Raw genomic sequence first — 19,990 nt, forward strand, 5'->3', positions numbered from 1 at the left:
CTATGCAACAAAGCAAAAATAAAAGTTTATTTCACTTACATCCAGAGTTTGATTTTTCTGTGCTTCGTTTACCTTCCCGGCCAGGCAGCAGTGAGATATAGCATTGTGGATTATTGGTTTATTGGACTTGCTGCTCGGCTCCTTATAAAGTTTTGGACCTAGAAAAGCAGCAGAAATAATTGTTATAACTATACTTTACAGGGTTCCTCTTGGCCTAGAGTGTATGCAATGCATTTGAATATGAAACATTAGAATGTGGGCTCCCCTGGTCAAGAGATTGATCAAAATCAATAGCAAGTGCTCTCTTTATAGCACTATGCCAAACATCAGAGCAATATAAATGTATAATAGTGTGTGACTGTTGAGGGGACATTAAAGTACAAGAAAAACATTTAAAACATAATTAAAGGCATTACTTAAGAAATCCATTATAGAATCTGGGATTGAGCAAATAACAACTGAAGTGAAATCCAGAGTAAAGAAGGGAAAGTTGGAGTTTAGAGCAGGCAGTTACAGGTTCCAACGCACATCTCTTTTTTTTTTCTTTAATACCTGTGGAGAGCGTACATGAAAAAATAGGAATTTTTATTTGCCTGTAAATTCCTCATCTTGGAATACAGCACAGGGCACAAGACTGGTATTCATAGATCACGGCTATAGGCTGCTACCTTCAGGTGAATGGGCACTGGCAAAAAAATTGCTAGGGCCAACCTTAGAGGCTTCAGTTTCTTTTTAGCAAGCAGTAAGGAGTGACCAAGACGCAGAGGGGTGGGGCCTATGCCCTGAATTGTACTCCAAGATAAGTAATTTACAGGTATTCAAAATTCTTATTATCCTAATCGTACAGTACAGGACTGGTTTGCATAGACCATAGGATGATCTCAAGAAAAAAAAATAGAAGGGTGGGCAAGAACACAGGAAGTGAGAACTGCCAACAGGCCCACAAGAAAAAACAAGCACCACTCCGATAACAACTTGAAATATCTTGCTCCTGAAGACCCACCTGGTAGAACTAGAAAAACATGTGAACAGAGAACCAGGTGGTGGCCCTACAAATCTGGGATAGCAGAAGACACCAACAGGAATGGGTTCTGATGGAAAAGGCTGGAACCTTTTTCTTAGGGGAATATAGGAGAGGAGATTATGGAGCATGGCTGCAAACAGATCTATGTCCCAAGGCAAGTGGCCGTGGAAGATTTTGGAATGGCTCAGGCTTAGTCCCAAAACACTTTAGTGGAGCACCGCTTGAGAAACTGAAGATCTCTAGAGCAGGGGTCACCAAACTTTCTAAACAGTTTACTGGCTTTCAGATTTTGGGGGGGGCCAGACTGTGGCCATTGGGAGTAGAAATTGTCCTACGTCAATGCATTTTTGGCATTAGGGGGAGGAATAGTGCCCAATTCTAGGAGTAAGTTGGACAAATAGTACCCCATTGTTGGTGTAAGTGGGAAGTATGGTGCCCCGTTGTTAGTGGGAGGAATAGTGACTCGTGGTTTGTTTCAGTAAGAGGAATAGTGCCCAATTGTTCGTGTAAATGGGAAGAATAGTGCCCCATCGTAGGTGTCAATGGGAGGAATAGTGCCTGTTGTTGATGTCAAGAACAGGAATTATGCCCCCTTGTTGGTGTCAGTGAGAGGAATAGTGTTCATTATCAGTGGGAGAAAAAGTGCCCCAAGAGCCAGATAAGGGCAAGCAAAGGGCCGCATCTGGCTCCCGGGCTGCAGTTTGGAGACCACTGCTCTAGAGCAACAGATATGGACAAAAGAGGGCACATCTGAGTGTAGTGGTTATTAAAAACAATTAAGTAGTAGGTTAATTGGCTCCTGTCTAAATTGGCCCTAGTATGTACTATATATATGTAAAGCGCTGCGTAAATTGACGGCACTATATAAGTTCCTGTAATAAATAGACTAATCTTAGAAAATATCTCAGACTTTCATCATTTGAATTCCTTATTTGGTTTTGTATTTACAATTTTCTCTGTTTGTAATATAGCAAGGAAGAACGCAACAATTAGTAACATTTCAAACAATCAGAACGGCACAAAAAGCAAAGATCTCATGAGGAAGGGGAGAAGAGAGAATGGCACACCTGAATACTCCGCCACTGATGCTATAGATGATGCAGTGGATGCATTCTCCCAATCTCGCTCTGCGGTTCTGCTCTGGTGTCTGCTTCCCAATGACAAGGCTTCAACAGAGTCCACTCTAAATGGAGGTAAAAAAAAATACATAACATGACTGCAAAAATACCAAATGGCATACATATTCACCTACTCATCTGCCTTGATAGCTCAATAAATACAAGAAATGCTCTCAGTGTTGAGGTGAATATTCTGAACTACTATGTGGCAGGAAGAATCTCTGTTTGTCACAGTGCTCTTTATAATGTGGACAGACCAATCAGGTGATATAGTAAAAAGTCCTGATCCTTTGCTTATGCTATCCTATGTTGCACAGAAATTGGTCAAAGTATCTTATGCACACCACTGTCACTGTTGTAACAGTGGTGGAACAATTCGTGCAATGAAGAGCAGATATCTCCCTGCCTGTCTCTTTAAGAGACTGCTTGCCCATTGAGGTTAATTTGGTTCATACTGGATTTGGCTTCCAATAACAGTTCCAACACATGATCTAGGCCTCTCTCAACAGGCGATTACACGCCTATACATATAATCACCTTTGTAATGGAGGCATTAGGACTTGTGTTTAATGTGAACATTGCACTTGAATTCTGATGCTGTTTAAAAATTAGAATGATTTAATTCCAGTAATAAAAACTGGATTTCTCCTCAGCAAAAGCACAATTTATAGTGAAAACTACCTGTGTGACGGTGTTCCACCAGAATGGACACTTTCTGCCTCCGTAGTTGCTCCAGATGCCAATGACAGACTAGACCCAGATTGCGCGCTGCTTAAGTTGTCAGCTATAGAAATACAAGGAGGGGGATATAAGCTATATTTGAAATGAAGTTCTCAACTTTTTGTTCTAAAGCTTCAAAATGCTTTACAGAACTATACAACAAATATACACTTGTTAGCATATTAATGCAGACATTTTAATGCATGGAGCATATACAGTAAAATGTATAATGTCAAATACAAAGTGGACGTAGTCCCCATCTACTCAACTTACAGTCTATTAGGGAGAGATACAGAAGCTGAAAAAGATCACAATTTTTGGGGTATAAGGGGATGATGCAGAAGATGGAAGAGTTAAAAATAGGGAGCAATGCAAGCACTTAGAAGCCATTCTATTATCAGGGAGAAATACAGAACATAATAAAGTGCTGGAATAAGGAAACAAAAGCTAACAGAAATTAAATTCTACCCAAAACACTTAAAGAGTGATCTTACGTGTAGAGGAATATTTGGTTCCTGAGTCACTGTAGGATTCCTCTCGATGGACAGATTTCGGGCGAGACTTTTTAGGTTTGGGCTTCGGTTTGGGCCGTCCTATCCCTTGCTCCTCTAATATTTGTTGCTGCTTCCGTCGTAGATACTCCTGTTTGATGAGTTCCCTTCTGGCTTTCTCCTCATCCTTTCGTATGCGCTCTTCTTCAGCCTTTCGCCTTTAAATACAAGGAAACCATGATCATAAATTTAGAGCACCTTTTGCTGGAGTGCTATACATCAGTAGTTGCCTTTTGCAACCAAGCATAACAGTTTATTGTTGTTTTATCAACTCTGCGCTTTGTACTGCCTAATAGATAAGCCCATGAAATTGCTAAATGTAATGAACCAGTCTGGCTCCCCAAGCACTCAGTGGTGGGACATTTCATATATTTATTACATTTGTGATTGCTTTATGTATATTTACCGGGCTTCATCTCTCTTTAGTTCAACTTCAGCCTCCAGCTGCTGTTTCCTGACACGAGCCTCTTCTGCTTTTTTCTGCTGTTTCAACAGAAAGGCAGCTCGCTTCTTAGCCAGCTCATCCTCTGCTTTCTGTTCATCCTGGAAGTGGTAAGGCACACCGTGGAGGTCAGTTTTAAAATAGAGACTTTATTTGTTGTACCATTAGCATATTTAAATAACTGACATTTTTGACAATGTGGTACACAACCACTGAATCACTCTAATCTCCCCACCACACACTATTATACATTGCTAAAATGTTCTACAGATGTTTACAAAGAACACTTAAGAACTCACATAAGTATCTACTGCAGAAAAGCATACAGACGCCGTGCCCTACAGCACCTACAGACGCCGTGCCCTACAGCACCTACAGACCGCCGCGACTAGCCATCAGTTGACCCAGCTGCCCACCACTCTCCCTCTCCTTCCACAGATGAACCCGGCCTACGAGACCCGACTCAGCCTCCGCCACTGCGCGACAGACTCTCCACATCAATACGACCTGATGTGAAACCTTTCACCTCCCTCAATTGAGCAGCACTCTGCTCACTCTCCTAATATGCCACCTGTACTCCTCCTCCTCGTACTCCTCTCCTCCATTCCCAAAATCTACTCCCTCTACCCCCCCTACTCCCCCAAAACAACTATACATCGCACCCTCACTACTTCCATCTCCCCACTACGGCTCTCACCACCTCCTCCTGATACTCCACTCTCCCACTGACCCACACGCCACCACTAACAGACCCACATGCTCTTGCACATCCCGCTCCCATGCCATCTTTCTCACCCTTCTTCTCCTAACCGCTGGGGACATCTCCCTGAACCCAGGCCCCTCACCACCGCACCCTCCTACTCTCACAAACCTCCGCAACCCCCTCAATCTTATACCTGTCCCCCTCCTCCCCGCATCCACCCCTCCAGTCTCGGTTGCACTCCTGAATGCCCGGTTGGTTTGCAACAAGCTCGCCGCCATCCATGACCTCTTTATCTCCCACTCCCTCAACCTCCTAGCGGTCACCGAAACCTGGATCCAAACCACTGACTCCACCTCCCCTGTGGCACTCTCCTATGGAGGTCTTGTCTGGTCCCATTCACCCAGACCGAGCGGTCGTAGAGGTGGTGGGGTCGGCATGCTCTTCTCAACGCTGAGCACCTTTCAGGTCCTCCCAAACCCCCCCTCTCTATCCTTCTCCTCCTTCGAGGCCCACTGCATCTGGCTCTTCTCTCCCACCCCTCTGAGGATTGCAGTAATATATCGGCCTCCTGAACCCGTATCCCGCTTCCTCGACGTTTCCGCCTGGCTACCCTTCTTCCTCTCCTCTGAGCTACCCATCATCCTTGGTGACTTCAATATCCCTGTCAACGTCAACAACCCGGCTACATCCCAACTCCTTCACTTAACCTCTTCTTTTGCACTCACACAGTGCACACAGTCCTCCACCCACACCGACGGGAACACCCTGGATCTCGTTTTCTCTCATCTCTGCACCCCCCACAACCTCACAAACACCCCTTTCCCTCTCTCTGACCACAACCTCATTACATTCTCCATCTCCCCGTCCTCTAACACCTTCCCCCCCAAAAGTCAAACCATCACCAGCCGTAACCTCCGCAACCTAAACCCGGCCCCTCTCCACTCTGCAGCTGACCATCTGTACGACAGTATCCTTCCACTGTCATGCCCTGACCTGGCCACTACTGCGTATAACGACTCGCTGTCAGCTGCCTTAGAATCCTTAGCACCCCTAACCACACGCAGCATTAGACCCCAACGGCTTCAACCCTGGCAGAACGACCACACTAAAAATCTTAAACGACGCTGGAGCGATTATGGCGCAAAACCAGATCCCCTCGAGCGTTCTCCCTCTACAAATCCACCTTCCTCACCTACACCTCCTCCCTCCACGCCGCCAAACAAGCCTACTTCGTAACCCTCATCAACACCCTCACCACCTGTCCTCGCCGGCTCTTCTCCACGGTCAACCCCCTACTCTCTCCCCCCCCTCCTCCACGAGATTGCCAATCACTTCCAAAACAAGATCGACGCAATCCATAAGGACATCGCCAATGCTCAATCTACCTCCACACCTAGCCTCCCTCCCACTATAACCCCTTCAACTCTCCGCTCCTCTGACCTCGCAACCGCCCTGCCCCCCACCACACCTAACATCCCGCACACTATAACCTCCCCAACACTCCGCTCCTTCAGCCTTGCTACCACTGAGGAGGTCACTAAGGTCTTCTCAGAAGCCTGCCTCACCACTTGCCACCTTGACCCTGTTCCCGCACAACTCCTCCAGTCACCCTCCTCCTCCATCCTACGCTCCCTCACCCACATCTTCAATCTCACCCTCTCTACTGGTGCATTCCCCTCCCCCCTAAAGCACGCGCACATCACCCCCATACTCACTAAAACCCTCCCTGGACCCCACCGACCTGAACAACCTTAGACCCATCTCCCTGCTGCCATTTACATCCAAGCTCCTTGAGCGCTTAATCTACAATCGCCTAAGCTCCCACCTCACTGACAACAACCTCCTTGACCCACTACAGTCTGGCTTCCGTCCCTACACTCCACTGAAACCGCCCTACTCACAATCACTAATGACCTGCTAACCGCCAAAGCTAATGGCCACTACTCAGTCCTCCTACTCCTCGACCTCTCCGCATCCTTCGACACAGTTGACCACCCCCTCCTCCTAAATAAACTATACTCCCTTGGCATCAGAGACTCCGCTCTCTCATTGCTCTCCTCCCATCTATCCCAACGCTCCTTCAGCCTTACCTATAACGCTACCACCTCCCCCTCTCTGTTGGGGTCCCCCAAGGCTCTGTCCTTGGGCCCCTTCTCTTCTCCATCTAGACCTCCTCCCTCGGCAAACTGATACACTCCCACGGCTTCAACTATCACCTCTACGCCGATGACACGCAAATTTACCTCTCCACCCCTCACCTCACCCCTTCAGTCTCTGCCCATATCACCCACCTACTGAATGACATATCAGACTGGATGTCGCTCCATTTCCTCAAATTGAACCTTTCCAAAACCGAGCTCCTAATTTTTCCCCCAGCCCGTGCCCCCCCCATCCTCTCCATCACGACCAACAACGCCACCATCAGTCCCACCCCGCAAGCCAAAGTCCTAGGTGTCACTCTAGACTCAAACCTGTCCTTCCAACCCCATCTCCAATCGCTGGCAAACTCATGCAGGCTCCACCTCCGCAACATCTCCAAAATATGCATGTTCCTAACCCCAGACACTACTAAACAACTCATTCACTCCCTTATTATCTCACGTCTGGACTACTGCAACTCCCTTCTCACCGGCCTACCCCAACACAGGCTATCCCCGCTTCAGTCTATCCTGAACTCAGCGGCCAGACTCATCCACCTTATCAACTGCTCCGCTTCTGCAACCCCCCTCTGTCATTCCCTCCACTGGCTTTCGATTGCCCAATGCATTAAATTCAAACTACTAACATTGACATACAAAGCGATTCATAACGCTGCCCCAAACTACCTCACCGACCTGATACCCAAATACCACCCAACCCGTACTTTTCGCTCCTCACAAGACCTCCTACTTTCTAGCTCCCTGGTCTCTTCCTCCCACGCCCGACTGCAGGACTTCTCCAGGACTTCCCCCATCCTCTGGAACTCACTACCCCAATCCATCAGACTGTCACCTACCCTCCTCACTTTTAGGCGCACCCTGAAAACCCATCTCTACAGGGAAGTCTACCCCACTCTCACTTAACAGCCAATCTCCTCCACTCCATCCCCCACAGCCACTTCCTCCTGTACCACTATCCCCTCCCTCCTAGATTGTAAGCTCGAAAGAGCAGGGCCCTCGAACCCCTCATGTATTGTTTTGATACTGTATTGTCTCATGTACTGTCCCCCACTATAATGTACAGCGCTGAGCAAACCTTTTGGCGCTATATAAATACTGTATAATAATCCTCTAGTGTCCCTATCACAGACACACACAAAGCTGTGGCAAAAAGTTGCATTTTGAATAATCCTTTTGCCAACACAAGAAAATAGAGATTTGGTGGCTAAAGTCTCTTTGGAGAAATGCTGGGGGGAGAAAAGGTGCAGTTCTTGGTTCCCAGAAACCACTTAAGACATGGGTTTTAGTCAGAGTGAAGAAAATTAGGTCAGTTGCGATATCATGCAAAAATAACCGAACACACACAAAAATCACAACTCACTTTGAAGAAAAACCCAACTCCGGACTTCTGATCTTCACCAATAACATCTGTGGACTTCTCTGGATTATCAATCTCTTCCTCTTCAACAGGATCTTTAAGCTCAGATAGATCTACCTCTATCAGGCTAGACTTGTTCTTTAGCCGCTCATCCACAGGAACGTTTTCTTTGCCAGAACTCTCTGAGGAGCCCACACAAGCCCGCAAACTGTTGACAGCATCCTTATGCACTTGGTCTGATATAATATTGGCATCTTTGGAGGTGGAAAGAACAAATGTCCTCTGGTTGTATTCCTCGTGTAGCCGAAAGCTACCTGTAGGTTTATCAGGGTGCCCTTCGCTTTGCTCTGCCCTTTTATCTGTTACCTCTCCTATAGGAGTGATGGGCGATTTCAGAGCTGGAACTGATTTTAAATGAGGTAAGGTCTCTATGCTTTGAGTTGGTGTTATTACACGGGAGGAGTTCTGCATTTTTTCTTTAGACATTTTATGTTCAGAGGCCCGAGAAAAGCGTGGGGTTCGACCCTGAGCAAACCGATTTTTACGAGGTCCTGGGCCAGTTCCTGGTGGAGACAGAGGCTCTACAAAGTGAACAGGTGGGTTTAATTTGAGGTCCTGGCTATTAGTTTTAAGAGCCGGGAGCACAGAGGCTGGGGCTTTCATGAGCAGTTCTTGCTGTTGAGATATTTTTAGTATTGCCTTTTGTAGGGTGGTTATGGTCTCATTCAACTTTTCAATGGAGAGGTTACACTCATTCACATCAATCTCAGAATCGGCATCGTCGGGGCTGGCGTTAGCTACCACATTACACACTTCACCTTCATCCAAATCAACCTCTTTCGGCTTCTGTTCTAAAACTTCTTGAACGTTTGCCTGCTTAGAAACTTCACTTGGGAAGTCCACTTTTTCAAGGACTTGTTCAGCTTTAGAAGTGATGGTCACCGTATCTGCCGCAGTTTGCTTGGTGAAGTCCTTCAATGGATATTCCGGCCTCAGTGGATGAGACGACCCTTCATGCTTGCTCTTTTTCACGACATGCAAGAATGCTGCCTTACCCAATTTTAACCGCTGGCGTGCTGACAAAGATTCCATCTTTTTCTTCTGAGCTTCAATGGCTCTTCTCTTCTCCTCCAGCTGCATGTGAAGTTGTACCAGTTCAGAAGCTAGGACATTAGCATTGTCTTTGTTCTGTCCACCAGGACTCTGCTCCCTCCGTTGCTTCCAGGTGGTCAGTGGAGGAGGGCAGCATTCAGAACCATCAGGGGTGGTTTTCTGTGAACTGCTCGTACTAGATTTTGTTTCATAGCTATTAAGTCTTTGAAACTTTCTCTCAGCAAAACTAGTCATTCGTACGCTGCCGCTAGCCAAAGAGACACTGCTAACCTGGGAAATGGTGCTTAGACAGGGGCTTGAGCGTCCACTGGCATCATCTTTGTCATCATTTTCCTTTACTTTCATGTCTTCCTGCAGCTTAGCGGACTCTTCTTCACCAATGTATTTGCATACTGGATGAGGAGGAACAGGTTCTTGGTCACACTCCTCTTCTAGATCCAAATTGTCAGAGTCAGAGTCTTGCCTTGATAATGTCCACGTGCTTTCTGAATCTTTGACTTTTTCTAGTGGGAGCTGTGTCAACTTTTCTTCATCAACCATGTCAGACTTAGAATCATGAAGAAAAAATCCAGCACTAGGCTGAACCAATGGATCGATGCTACTGGTAGCAAGGGGTCGAAAAGACCCAGCACCACTTTCCATTGATGCCTGTAAAGGTTCTATCCTAGGACTCTCTGTGGCTGGGAATTCTGAACTACAGACAGGGGTATAAGTTCTATTCAAATTATGTGCAATGTGATTAGTAGTGATTTTCTTTCGTGGGAAAGAATGAGTAGTGCCTTCATTTTCACGTCTATGAACAAATGCTTTTGGCTTGCTTTCACCATATTCTTCCCTTTTATGTACAATTTGTTTTTCTTTTGCCGGTTTAAGGACTGCGGGCATTAAAGGTTCTAAGAAGAAGCTGCCCGATTTTTCTTCATCCGGTTTTGGCCTCCTTGGTGACCTTGCTGTTGCCTGCTGGCTTGAGGCTCGGGAGGAAAAGCTCTGCAATTCAAGGTCTCCTTGATTTGATGCTTCACCTGATCTAATATATGCAACAAGTTCTTCCTCCTCATCCTCTATGTCTACATGTCCTAAAAGACTCCTTGAACCAATTGGTGCAGATGAATTAGGCAGCTGGTGTTTAGGAGTGGCGTTGATGATGTTTGAAGCCAGGCTGTCCTTGCTGATGGATCGAGCAAGACTAATACTGTCTCCGGAGGTTGCATCAACATCATCACCACAGTGAAGGGCAAATGGTGGCTGTGAAAGGGGCCTGCAAAAACACAAATTAATACTGATTATCACCAAGCTCAAATTCTTATGTTATGTGACTGAAATTCTAAATAACTTTTAATATACTCAGTAAAGGGGTCAGTGTACCCAATACTGTTATGGGTATAAGACAGATACTATTGAATTTATTTATCCACAGGCTTCTCTTATACAATATCTCAGAGGGAATCTTCTTGTTGCAGATCTTGGGCATTTAATAAAAAAAAAATCTAACAGGAAGAACAGACAGCCTTATGATGTCCTCAAAAGGTGGGTAGAAAATTCAAATGCCTACAATAGCTTATTAATAGGGTCCTTAAGATTTAACAGGTTGGAAAGTTTTTCAAACTTATGGCATATGTACAAAACAAGTTTTCAGTGGAGTAAAACTTTAAAGCAAATCTGTATGCAAATACAGGATCTGCCATTTCTTTTTTTTTTTACTGAAAATTAGGGATGCACCGATATATCAGCAGCTGAAATGTATCGGCTGAAAACAGTGTTATTGGAATTTTGCCAATATGAAAAAAGGCGCTGAAAACGTGTGATTTTGCAGCATTTTACCACGTTTAAGGTGCGGTTTACATAGGTCATGTGACAAAAAAACCACATCAAACCGCAACATGTGCTGATGGGTTTTCAGTGCATTTGAGGCAGTTTCCATTTTGTCCGTTTTGCAATGCGTTTTGACTTTTTTACACATTTTTAAAAAAAAATTTTGGCCAACTTGTTGCTGAGCAGATTGAAAACGCATCAAAAACGCAACACGTGTTTTATTATGCTTTTTAATGCATTTCAGGCCTAGTGCAAACCAATGCAGTTTGCGTTTTTCAGTTTGTTTTGCATCTCTGTGTGCACTTGACGCATTTCATGCAGTTTTTTTTTTGGCCAACTTATTGCTGGGCAGATTAAAAATGCAAAACACATAAAAAAAATGCGGCAAACGCGTGGAAAGGAGTCAAAAACGCACTACGTGCATTTTCTGCAACGTCTCCATTGAAGTCTATTGAACCAAAAACGCAACATTTTGCGTTTTAAAAAATCTCTGACCCTTTCCAAAAATGCAGCAGCTCAAAAAAAAAAAAAAAAAAAAAAAAAATGTGGATGTGTCTCATAGGAAACCATGTTAAATGGACTGTAGTGTATTTCTACAAAAAGCCCTAAAAACGCATTGGTGTAAACCAGACCTCAATGGGAGGTGCATTTTGTTTTTTTAACTTGCCAAACATGCACCAAAAATGCGGCAAGCAGGATTTTTAACACTGCAAGGGAAGCGCATTGGACCAGTGTGAAGACATAAATTGAATTTAAAGGGATGCATTTTTGAGCTTTTCTTGAGCCTTGTTTTTATGCAAACGTGCTGCAAAAACTGCTGAGTGTGAAAGCAAAATATTGTCCGAAAGGTGCTGAAAATAAATTTACATTCATTTAAACTTATGACTTTAAAAAAGTCGAGTATAATACAATTATATATTAAAAAATATATTTTTAAAAGAAAAACTGTCCATTGCAGTTTTTGGCCAAATGTATCCTGAATTTTCAGTTTAAGAATTTTAATGTCGGTGCACTACTACTTAATATGCTTGCTGTCAGACTGTCTCTGGCCAATATCCTGAGTAACTGACAATGAGCAAGTATGCACCCAGTGACACCAGGACTGATCAGCATACTCGTGTTTCAACATATGACCCAGAAAGCATCAAAGCCACTGAACTACAAGGACAGCCAGTCAACTATCATTTTGCAAAGCAGAGCTCAGAAAAGGCAACCTGCAAACTTTAAGGCGAACCTGTCATGAAAGAAATATGCTGACCACTTTTACAAATGATAGTTACCTGGCTGTAGTGTTGACCTTCTTTAAGATTTGTATCACCAAAGCAGAACGCCAAGTAGGACTTCTACCATCTCTGGCACTTTCCTCATAGTTATTCTGAATCAATAATTCAGAAAGTTTTGAAGTCATCAGATTAACAAGCGTGGCAGCAACTAGCATTTTCAATACGTTAGCAACGGTAGCCCAGTATGTCTTTCATGGCAGATTTTCTTTAACTGCATGCCTACATGATGTATGGCAGATAGAAGGCAGGCTTTGGGAGAGAGAGAGAACCTCAGTGGCTTAGAAGACTGACGGCTTTTTCTGCTTTTACAATGTGTACAGCTAACCCCTTATACTCCACGCAGAAGAGATTTTTGCTCTGGTATTCCATTGTAAAGTAAAGACGAATTTCAGACACATGAATATTTCATAGTTACCACTTTATCAAGGCTAGCCAAAAGCTTCTGAAAAGCTTCAAATTTTATGAAGGTACCCCAAAGAATATGTTATATTGTAGACTTACCTTGGCCTTTTCTCTGCCCATGCCACCACTGAAGAACGGGGTGGCACTTCAGTTTGTGTCAAAGAATTTGCACGATCTCTGTGGTCTATATGGAGAAATATTTTCACAATGAGCTTCTAAACAATAGACAGGCAGTTCTAATCTACATTTACTGAAAAATAAAATTCAGCAAACAATTCAGCTAATAAAACTTCTAAATAAAGGCTGAAGAGAGAGACTGATTTACTTACGCTGTCTCCCCGCTCACATTAACCTCTTGTCTACTAAGGTACATTTATAAACATCCTGGTATTCAAGGGGTTAAAACAAGCTCCCAGCAGTTTGGTATTATTTGGTATTATTGGACTCAGATGATCTGCTTTCATGTCAAAATGATCAAAGTGGATACAGAGCTGCCCAACCACTTTTACAATGCAAGTGCTCTGCCCCTCTGGCGTCAAACATGGTGGTTCTTAAGCTCTGTTGTTCCTTCAGGGAGACTGGAAGACAGGAATATCTACTCTGTGATTTCCTCTGCTATGAATGCACATGCAAACATTGTACATCACTTTTAGGTTCAAAGTTGTCATTCCCAAGCTTCTGTAGCCAGGAAAAAGCTCATCAAGCATGATCTGTGCTTTATTAGCTGCATTGGAGGGCAGGGAAGACATTGGGATTCTAACAGACCCCTGAAGTCTACTTGAAGAGGACCTGTCACCTGCCCATGCTATCAAATAGGGGCCTATTAGCCCTTTGTGACAGCTATAAAGCTAAATGAAAAAATGTTAAACTATAAAAAACAAAAAATAATTATTAACTAAACCCCTGTTGCTTAACACATATGCGCACATGGGGCACATATGTGGAAGTAAACAGCTATTGCGCCACAAGTGAGGTATTGCCACTAATATTAGAGTAATTCTAGGGCCATAATTCACGGTCAACTCTTTTTTGATAACTTATAAAGGCTCTTAAAATGTTGTTTATGGACAACTTTGGGTACCGTAGTTTTTCACCATTTCACGGTCACACCTATTTCTAAGGTTTGACACATTTGGTATATATTTACTGGAGGAAACCCCATATTTTTTAATCCCACTAAAATAATGGGTATTATATTGTGTGTGTACCAAAATAATCTCAATGTATCCTTTCCTAAAAATGTGTTTGATAAATAGTTGCGTAAATATCATACAACATAAAAAATTGCAACTGCCACCTGTTTATTCTACACAGTTTCAGCCATCACAAAATATATGTTTGGGGTTTAAAGTAAATTTTTGCAAATATGTAGATTTTAACGTGTTCAAAAAAAAAAAATTGTGCTGGTTGACAACTGTTTAAGGGAAAATGATCTCATGAGGACGATCGTTACAGTGATTAACATGCATGATGCAGGATGGTTAAGTATTAATAATTAAGCTGGTGGTGAGGGTACTGGATAAAGAAAACGGCTTCCGCTTTTTACAAAGCGCAGGCATACAGAGAGAGTGAGCGAGACACAAAGAAAGAATTAAAAAAAATAAAGAGAAACACACACAAGAAGGTGAAAAAAAAGAAGAAAGAAGGCTAAATGAGACAAAACTCTACATGCAGCACTAATCGCTAATAGTCAGTTATTAAAACAATGTTTTTTTTTTCAATGCCAGTACAAATAACTTTGTGCTTCAACCCGAAATCACATGGACATTCAATATAAAAAAAAAAAAATATTGGTAATGCATGTACTTCCCGCAAGGTCTCCACACTGCACCTAGAGTAAAATATTTACCGGTTTGCTAGAGAGGTCCCTACATGTCTCAGGTGAGGAAGCCGTTTCACTCTCACCTCAGCTTCTCCACTATAGGGCAGGGCGGGTGGAGGTGAAGCAGAGGCACTGGATGGCCAACAGCTAAACCCACCTATGGCTGTAGTGGACAACAGACCAGCAGTGGGTCATAGCCTGCCCTAGCAAAAACTAAGGGTCCTTTCACACGGGCATTCCGTTTTTATCATAAGTTCAGTCATGTTTTTTCAAAGAAAAAACGGGTGAGTTTACATTCGTTTTTTTATCCGTTTACATCCGTTTTTAGTCATCAGCTGTCAGCGGGGTTCCCCACTGACAGCTGAATTAAAAAAAAATTTAAAATAAAAAATTGCCGGAAATTAAAAAATAATTTTAAAAAATGGCATGCGGTCCCCCCCCCTCCATCCATACCAAGCCCCTTGGATCTGGTTTTGATTTTGAGGCCCCAAGGTCCGTGCTTGACTAAAAGGTGCACCTCAACACTGTGAATTCCACCAGATGAAACAATGTAAAGCTTATACTTACTAGGACTGTCGTCTGAATGCACAGTCTTCTGCTGCTTCTGTCTTAAAGGCAAGAGTGGATGGGATGGACTGAATGCTGTGCTTCCTTTCCCACTACACAGTAATTAGAAAATGTTAATTACAGGGTTTGTGTACCAACAAAGGAAAACACCAGGAAGTAATATAAACAATTATTAAATCACAATGCAGAAAAACAAATGTTATCAGGGGTGAGATTTTTTTTCTTTACTAAAATTTAAAACATTACATGTTAAACATTACATTGTGTAGTTTGGACTATATACTGTACTTTACAAAAGAATTGGTTACAACAATTTTAAAACTCCCCTTTGATACAGAACACAATTCAAGCAAAACATATAAACAAAACAAATTTTGGAGTCCCTTTACCCTGTCTTTTTACATTTAGAGTTCATAGGTCTGCTGATGGCATTAGACCTTTTAAATGTGTAATCCTTTAAATATTTCCATTTCAGACATATATGGGGAATTAAATAGTGGTTACACCACTCTACATTGCTGAGAACACAGAGCAGATGCTCAATTAACTAAATAACAAAAGGGGCACAAATGATCTGCTCATTGTTCTTTGCTGTATTTGGGACTGACACAGCAGAGGCCAGCTCAGCTGGCAAGGCTTGCTCTGAACCTTCTGCCAAATAAATTATAAATCTCTATGTCTATCTATCTATATATATTATGGCTGAAATAACTAATCGACAATCGATTATGAATATAGTTGTTAACTGATTAGTTGGCCTGCATACAGAATCCATTATATGTTACATATAAGAAAATAAATTGCAGCATACCAGATTCAACCTCTAATAGTATATAACTAGAGATGAGCGAAGAAATGAAAAATTCGATTCGACTGATTCGGCGAATTCGTGGACAATATTCGATTCGAGTCGAATAAATTCGCTGTGAATTTAACTTAAAAAAGGGTGTTTCTAGGCTTCAGAGAGACTTAATATTAGTGCAGAACACTGTACCTTTAATTTAAATGCCCTTGGAGTCTGCTGGGGAAGAGAAATAATACTGTCAGTCAGTATGACATGCAGATGAGTGCCGTCGATCTTAGAATCACCGCACACTTCACTCATTTGGGCAGTCACGGGGCCAAAACCAGAGTGTGGAGCCACAGTGTGGCGGTGGAGGCAGCAGCAATGGGAGGCCATACAGCACCCTATGACAAAAATGGAAACCACCAGCAGTGTGAGGAGACCTGAAAGTGGCACATGGCAGAGTGTGGCGATAGAGACAGCAGCAATGGGAGGCCGTACAGGGACCCATGACACACTCTGGACCTGGCAGCAGCATGAGGAGGCGGTACAGGGGCCCATGACAGATTACGGGCCTGGCAGCAGCATGAGGAGTCGGTACAGGGGCCCATGGCAGATTACGGGCCTGGCAGCAGCAATGGGAGGCCGTACAGGGACCCATGACACACTCTGGACCTGGCAGCAGCATGGGGAGGCGGTACAGGGGCCCATGACAGATTACGGGCCTGGCAGCAGCATGAGGAGTCGGTACGGGGGCCCATGACACACTCTGGACCTGGCAGCAGCATGAGGAGGCGGTACAGGGGCGCATGACAGATTACGAGCCTGGCAGCAGCAACTTGGACAGGAGGACGTTCAGCTTCTGCACCGTCGGGTGCGTGCTCGCAAACTGTTGTCTCTTGGAAACGGATTCCAAGAAAGACTGCTGACGGAATCCGTGAAGAGGAGTAGCAGGAGAAGGAGCATCTGAACGAGCGGAATATGCCAACAAGCGACAACAGGGGCCCATGACAGATTACGGGCCTGGCAGCAGCATGAGGAGTCGGTACGGGGGCCCATGGCAGATTACGGGCCTGGCAGCAGCTATGGGAGGCCCGTAATCTGCCAGCACCCTATGACAAAAAATGGAACCCACCAGCAGTGTGAGGAGACCTGAAAGTGGCACATGGCAGAGTGTGGCGATGGAGACAGCAGCAATGGGAGGCCGTACAGGGACCCATGAGAGACTCTGGACCTGGCAGCAGCATGAGGAGGCGGTATAGGGGCCCATGGCAGATTAGGGGCCTGGCAGCAGCTATGGGAGGCCCGTAATCTGCCAGCACCCTATGACAAAAAATGGAACACACCAGCAGTGTGAGGAGACCTGAAAGTGGCACATGGCAGAGTGTGGCGATGGAGGCAGCAGCAATGGGAGGCCGTACAGGGACCCATGAGAGACTCTGGACTTGGCAGCAGCATGAGGAGGCGGTATAGGGGCCCATGGCAGATTAGGGGCCTGGCAGCAGCTATGGGAGGCCCGTAATCTGCCAGCACCCTATGACAAAAAATGGAACACACCAGCAGTGTGAGGAGACCTGAAAGTGGCACATGTTTGGGGCATGATTCATGGCGGATTTAGTCAGTTGTGTCAGGAACTGGTGGTTTGAAATCCAGACTAATCCACGCCTGATTCATTTTCACAAACGTGAGTCTCTCCACACTTTGGGTGGACAGTCGTGTCCTCCGCGGAGTTGCAATACCTCCTGCCGCACTAAACACGCGCTCCGATGCCACGCTACTGGCCGGGCATGACAGCCTTTCAAGGGCAAATTCAGCTAGTTGGGGCCAAAGGTCAAGTTTCGTTGCCCAGTAGTCAAGGGGATTGTCTACCTCGGTTGGCAGGGTGCTGTCCAAGTAGGCCTAAGCCTGTTGTTTGAGGTCCTGCTCCAGGTCCACCTGATGCTGCTGCTGCTGCTGCGGCTGGTTAGTAGTTTCCTCACTGCGCTGGTGAAGAAAGCTACTCATCATCGACTGCAGACTGAGGCAGCCGCTGCTGGTGGAGCTGCCACTGCTCCTACCACCCCACCCCTCCCCTGCTGCCATGGCAGCGGAACACGAGCGCACAGGGCCCACAGTGTCTGAGGATGGACGTTGGCGCAGACAGGCAGAGACCAGCTGACTACATAGGTGTTTTTTATAGTACGTTATTTTGGCCTCCCTCTCAGCAGGTGTGAAAAAGGCCACCATTTTTGAACGGTAGCGAGGGTCCAACAAGGTGGACAGCCAAAAGTCATCCCTCTGTCTGATGGTTATTATTCGGCTGTCGCTACGCAAGCAACCGAGCATGCTATGGGCCATTTGTGCCAAGGAATGCGAGGGACTCCCTGCCTCCATCTCCACAGCATACTGCCACGGTGCGTCTAGGTCCTCTGTCTCCTCTTCCTCCTCCTCTACCAGATGCTCCTGCTCCTCCACTCCTGTCCGCTGAGTGGAAAAACCACCCATTTCACTCAATAATTCCTGAGCACCAATGTCCTCCTCTACCTCCTCCTCTTCTTCCAGTCCTGCCCCCACAGGGGCCATGTGGCGTTGAGATCTGTGCGCCACGTCTACCGCACCCTGACCAGCCATTGTTAACAGCATTTGTTCCAGGACGTGCAACAGAGGAATGACGTCGTTCATCCCATAGTCCTGCCGACTCACGAATAGCGTGGCCTCCTCAAAGGGCCTGAGCAAGCGCAGGTGTCACGCATGAGCTGCCAATGGCTGACATCTAAGTTACACAGGGAGTACCTTTATCTGCTTTTAACCTCAGGAAATCTGTGATGGCCTTTTGCTGTTCGTAAAGGCGGTCTAACATATGTAGGGTTGAATTCCACCTTGTTGCAACGTCACAGCATGAGGAGGCGGTATATAGGGGCCCATGGCAGATTAGGGGCCTGGCAGCAGCTATAGGAGGCCCGTAATCTGCCAGCACCCTATGTCAAAAAATTCAACACACCAGCAGTGTGAGGAGACCTGAAAGTGGCACATGGCAGAGTGTGGCGATGGAGACAGCAGCAATGGGAGGCCGTACAGGGACCCATGACAGACTCTGGACTTGGCAGCAGCATGAGGAGGCGGTATATAGGGGCCCATGGCAGATTAGGGGCCTGGCAGCAGCTATGGGAGGCCCGTAATCTGCCAGCACCCTATGTCAAAAAATTCTACACACCAGCAGTGTGTGAGGAGACCTGAAAGTGGCACATGGCAGAGTGTGGCGATGGAGACAGCAGCAATGGGAGGCCGTACAGGGACCCATGACAGACTCTGGACTTGGCAGCAGCATGAGGAGGCGGTATATAGGGGCCCATGGCAGATTAGGGGCCTGGCAGCAGCTATGGGAGGCCCGTAATCTGCCAGCACCCTATGTCAAAAAATTCAACACACCAGCAGTGTGTGAGGAGACCTGAAAGTGGCACATGGCAGAGTGTGGCGATGGAGAAAGCAGCAATGGGAGGCCGTACAGGGACCCATGAGAGACTCTGGACCTGGCAGCAGCATGAGGAGGCGGTATATAGGGGCCTATGGCAGATTAGGGGCCTGGCAGCAGCTATAGGAGGCCCATAATCTGCCAGCACCCTATGTCAAAAAATTGAACACACCAGCAGTGTGTGAGGAGACCTGAAAGTGGCACATGGCAGAGTGTGGCGATGGAGACAGCAGCAATGGGAGGCCGTACAGGGACCCATGAGAGACTCTGGACCTGGCAGCAGCATGAGGAGGCGGTATATAGGGGCCTATGGCAGATTAGGGGCCTGGCAGCAGCTATAGGAGGCCCGTAATCTGCCAGCACCCTATGTCAAAAAATTCAACACACCAGCAGTGTGAGGAGACCTGAAAGTGGCACATGGCAGAGTGTGGCGATGGAGACAGCAGCAATGGGAGGCCGTACAGGCACCCATGAGAGACTCTGGACCTGGCAGCAGCATGAGGAGGCGGTATATAGGGGCCTATGGCAGATTAGGGGCCTGGCAGCAGCTATGTGAGGCCCGTAATCTGCCTGCACCCTATGTCAAAAAATTTAACACACCAGCAGTGTGAAGAGACCTGAAAGTGGCACATGGCAGCAGAGTGTGGCGATGGAGACAGCAGCAATGGGAGGCCGTACAGGG

The 19,990-nt window shown here is 45.7% G+C and overlaps 1 protein-coding gene and 1 long non-coding RNA gene across 3 annotated transcripts in view; one reads left to right on the forward strand and one right to left on the reverse strand.

Annotated features, from left to right (window-relative positions):
- Nucleotides 1–19,990, reverse strand: part of CAMSAP1 (calmodulin regulated spectrin associated protein 1) — a 100,551-nt gene that overhangs the window by 2,979 nt on the left and 77,582 nt on the right. For both annotated transcript variants that reach the window (XM_089677061.1, XM_089677060.1), the window contains 8 exons: nucleotides 15,074–15,165; nucleotides 12,784–12,868; nucleotides 8,078–10,445; nucleotides 3,820–3,956; nucleotides 3,357–3,571; nucleotides 2,824–2,926; nucleotides 2,092–2,207; nucleotides 40–158 (listed from right to left, as the gene is read on the reverse strand). In XM_089677061.1, the coding sequence (XP_089533187.1) occupies nucleotides 40–158; nucleotides 2,092–2,207; nucleotides 2,824–2,926; nucleotides 3,357–3,571; nucleotides 3,820–3,956; nucleotides 8,078–10,445; nucleotides 12,784–12,868; nucleotides 15,074–15,165 (3,235 nt within the window). The remainder of the gene's footprint in view (nucleotides 1–39; nucleotides 159–2,091; nucleotides 2,208–2,823; nucleotides 2,927–3,356; nucleotides 3,572–3,819; nucleotides 3,957–8,077; nucleotides 10,446–12,783; nucleotides 12,869–15,073; nucleotides 15,166–19,990) is intronic.
- LOC149462347 (uncharacterized) overlaps nucleotides 10,604–19,990 on the forward strand; it is a 31,561-nt gene continuing 22,174 nt past the window's right edge. Inside the window, exon 1 of the long non-coding RNA XR_016312671.1 lies at nucleotides 10,604–10,714. This is a non-coding gene — a long non-coding RNA (uncharacterized LOC149462347). The remainder of the gene's footprint in view (nucleotides 10,715–19,990) is intronic.

Source organism: Staurois parvus, unplaced genomic scaffold (genome assembly GCF_062004578.1).
Source record: "Staurois parvus isolate SC_StPar_1 unplaced genomic scaffold, SC_StPar_1.0 ptg000176l, whole genome shotgun sequence".
Classification (NCBI taxonomy): Eukaryota; Metazoa; Chordata; class Amphibia; order Anura; family Ranidae; genus Staurois; species Staurois parvus.